General features: G+C 48.9%; 1 protein-coding gene across 1 annotated transcript in view; it reads left to right on the forward strand.

Annotated features, from left to right (window-relative positions):
* Positions 1-2,335: 2,335 nt before the first annotated feature.
* The window catches only part of STEAP3 (STEAP family member 3, metalloreductase), a 9,704-nt gene continuing 8,468 nt past the window's right edge, over positions 2,336-3,571 (forward strand). The window contains exons 1-2 of the mRNA XM_010184084.1: positions 2,336-2,818; positions 3,290-3,571. The exon at positions 3,290-3,571 is cut by the window's right edge and continues 270 nt beyond it. Of these exons, the coding sequence (XP_010182386.1) occupies positions 2,336-2,818; positions 3,290-3,571 (765 nt within the window). The remainder of the gene's footprint in view (positions 2,819-3,289) is intronic.

Genomic DNA, 3,571 nt, shown 5'->3' on the forward strand with positions numbered 1-3,571 from the left:
CCCTCTTCTAGTTTTATTCCCCTCCCCCCTTTTTTATTTTTTTTTCCAGTGGAGTGAACAGAGCTGCACTGTGCAGTTCAGTGTATGGACCTATACAGTGGTATATGGAATATACCTAAGGCAGGTATGTGAGTGACCAGCAGCAGCCTGGGTTAACCAAATCACCAAAACAGCCTTGCAGCACAAAAACCCTTCTGCAGGTCTGGAACAGACACAGAAGCCTTCAGAGTAAAGTGTGAGTAATTCTGAGTTTAACAGGACTCTTACTCACCCAGAGCATGAAAGAAAGTCTACGTGATATTTAAAAGCCATCTAGATATGGTGCTGAGAAACATGGCTTAGAAGTGGGCATGGTAGAGTTAGATAATGGTTGGACTTGATGATCTTAAAGGTCTTTTCCAACCATAACGATTCTGTGATATGATGATATGTGGGGAGCAGAAGAAAGATGTTATTAAAGGGAAGAAGCCATCATGCCTTTCTTTGGCACTTGTTTTCTCCCAAGAGCACTCCTTCCACAAACATGCATATTTGGTCTCTGGGACAAGGGGGTGCTTCGTGAGAGGCAAGGAGAGCAGACAGACCTCTGCCATAGAAACAGGATTGGCACTGAAGCCGTCACTTTTTTGTATCCAGGACAGTGAATTATAGTTTCGAGGTCCATCTGCTGAAGGTGTTTTGTAGGCTTTCCATGAGGAGATCATGGTTGCTGTGTGAGAGATCTTTTCCCCCAGTAACCCAGGCTCTGTTTGACGTGTGCCTGCCAGGGGGCACTGAGCCGATATTTTCAGAGTACTGTGGCCCTCAGATCATTTTTCTGAGTGGTTTTAACAAATTTACAGCTCATTAAAGTGTACATACAGTTAGGGAGTTTATGCCCATAGGCAGCCTTTGCCCTGTGTCAGTAGCAAATTCTGGTGCTCAGGCCCTTTGCATGAGGAGATCCTTGTGAGATTATTCACAATAACAATTGGCTGTCCTAAATGATCATCACTCACAAGCTCCAATATTCACTCCCTTTTCCAGATCACTTACAAGCATATGGAACAACTCAGATCCTCAGGGAAATCCCTTTATAACCTACTCCCATTGTGAAAATTATTTATTTCTTCTTACCCTTTGTTTCCCATTGGTAACTGTTCATGCAGAAGCGCCCTTCGCATTTGCACCACTGCTGCGCCAATCCCAGAAAAGCCTTGGGTGAAGGTCATTTCCAAAAGCCTATGAAGAACACAGCCTCCACCAGGGACCAGGTCACCCCATCAGAGTGGTCTCCTTCACTTTGAAAGAACTTGGCTTGCTGCGAGCCCAGACTGTACTCCAACAAAAACAAGTTGTCTCAGTTCCCAGTATATCACGAGTTTGTTAGTTATGGTCTTTATTACACTCTCAACCAGTGTGCCCAATACAAAAGCCAGATGTCCTGGTGAGTTCCCTGGGCCACTTCCTGAGCCCTTTAAAAGTCAACTATGCCTTTCCTTAAGTCAAGAGGCAGATCTGAGCTGCCGGTGGCATAACCCATGAGCAGCCTGGCAGTTTCCTGCCTGAGTTTCTTCTGACCTCTAGGGCTGGTATGCTGCTTGTGAACTTATTGATCTGCTTGAAACCTCTCTGTGGCCTTAATGTCTGATCTATTACTGAGAGCAGAGTATTACAGGGCAAAATTCATTAACGTTTGTAAAGCTCATCAAGGTCTTTCGTGAGGAAAGCTCATCATGTTTTAATATATTTTTTAAATGTCATGAGCAAGTTCTCATTACGCATTGAAGAGCTGAGGCAAACAGTGCTTGCCAGACCCAAATATTGGAACAGGCAAAGGCTGCAACTCTCTTCATTTACCACTTGTAGGACGCTTTCGTTTGAACTTAAACTCCCTGCTCCTCCAGATCAGAAGCCAGCCCCACCCCTGCTAGTTCTCCTAAATGTGGCATCAGGGATCCCCATGGACCCCTGGCCATGGGCCTTTCAGGAGATGCCTGCTGGCTCCCTGAGGCTCAGGAGTTGCTGGTCATGGTCACTGGTAGGATTGCACGGGCAGCATGAGATGCCAGCATGAAGAACATCAAAGGATGGATGAGTGCAGCCAGGAGGTGTCAGATCACAGAAACCCTCCTAAAACCCTTCGCCTTCAACCCACTGTGGTGTTTTGTCCCCCTCCAATGGTGCCTGTACATTACTGCACTCTTGCTGGTGGGTTCAGGCCTCGGCTGCTGGGACCAAACCCATGAGCACTTCTGTTCAAGTGGCCTAAGTGGCATTTTTCCCCCATGTGTGGTTATGGTCTCTGCAAGAGCTTCACAATGAACTTGCATTTCCCTGTGTTTTTACTGCCAGGATGTCCGGAGGAGAGATGGCCAAACCCCTTCTGGGCCATCGGAGCATGGAGGGCGACCCCAGCATCAGGCCTGCCGCCGGCCGCACTGTCGGGGTGCTGGGGAGCGGGGACTTCGCGCGGTCGTTGGCCATCCGCCTGGTGTGCTCTGGGTTCAAGGTGGTGGTCGGCAGCCGCAACCCGAAGCGCAAAGCTGGCCTCTTCCCTTCTGCGGCAGAAGTCACCTTCCAGGCTGATGCGGTAAAGAAGACGGATGTCATTTTTGTGGCGGTTTTCAGGGAACATTACTCCACCCTCTGCGACCTGGCTGATGTGCTGGCAGGCAAGATCCTGGTGGACGTTAGCAACAACACTGAGATCAACCATCACAAAGAATCCAACGCTGAGTACTTGGCATCCCTGTTCCCAGCCTGCACTGTGGTCAAGGGGTTTAACGTGGTTTCTGCATGGACGCTGCAGTCAGGTGCCAGGGATGGAAATAAGCAGGTATTGCCTTCTTCTGACGAGGGCCAAATCCCAACCTTTTCAGCAGCTGAGGTCTGGCAGCATCAGCAAATGGCCTTAGGCTCCAGGAGCAGGGGTCTGAGTGCTGGCTGTGGCATCCAGAGACCACCCCATAGCTTCTGCATTTCTTTGCTCAGAAATGAAGTACCTCCGTTTCACGCTTTTTAGTCTTTGAAGCCTCTGCCTAAGTAAAAAGTATTACTTAATTGTCTGTTTACCTAAACACCACCAGAAAAACAAACTGGTGGTGCACAAATGAAAGGAAACCTGTCCAGGAGAGAGGTCTTTGGCAGCTGTGGTAAATCCCCATCAGAAAGCCTGCCAGGACGCAAGATGCTCAGTGGAGTAATGTCAGCTTCCTTCAGCACAGCATCCCTCCTGATGTGCCACCCCTCCTTGTTCCCAGCAGCCTGATCTCTCTTTGCCCTATGTGTTTCTTTCTGTTCGTTGCAGGTTCTGATTTGCTCAAATAACCAAGAAGCCAAGCGCACAGTAGCAGAAATCGCTCAAGTCATGGGATTCACCCCTGTGGACATGGGCTGCATGTCGTCAGCCTGTGAGATCGAGAACATTCCCCTGCGTCTCTTGCCAGCCTGGAAAATCCCCATCTTTTTGGCTCTGGGGCTCTTTCTTTGCTTCTTCACATACAACCTGGTCCGGCAGGTCATCCACCCATACATCAGGGAGCAGAAGAACAAGTTCTACAAGATCCCCATCGAGGTGGTCAACACGACG

This window comes from Mesitornis unicolor, unplaced genomic scaffold (assembly GCF_000695765.1).
Source record: "Mesitornis unicolor isolate BGI_N332 unplaced genomic scaffold, ASM69576v1 scaffold5525, whole genome shotgun sequence".
In the NCBI taxonomy this organism is placed as follows: Eukaryota; Metazoa; Chordata; class Aves; order Mesitornithiformes; family Mesitornithidae; genus Mesitornis; species Mesitornis unicolor.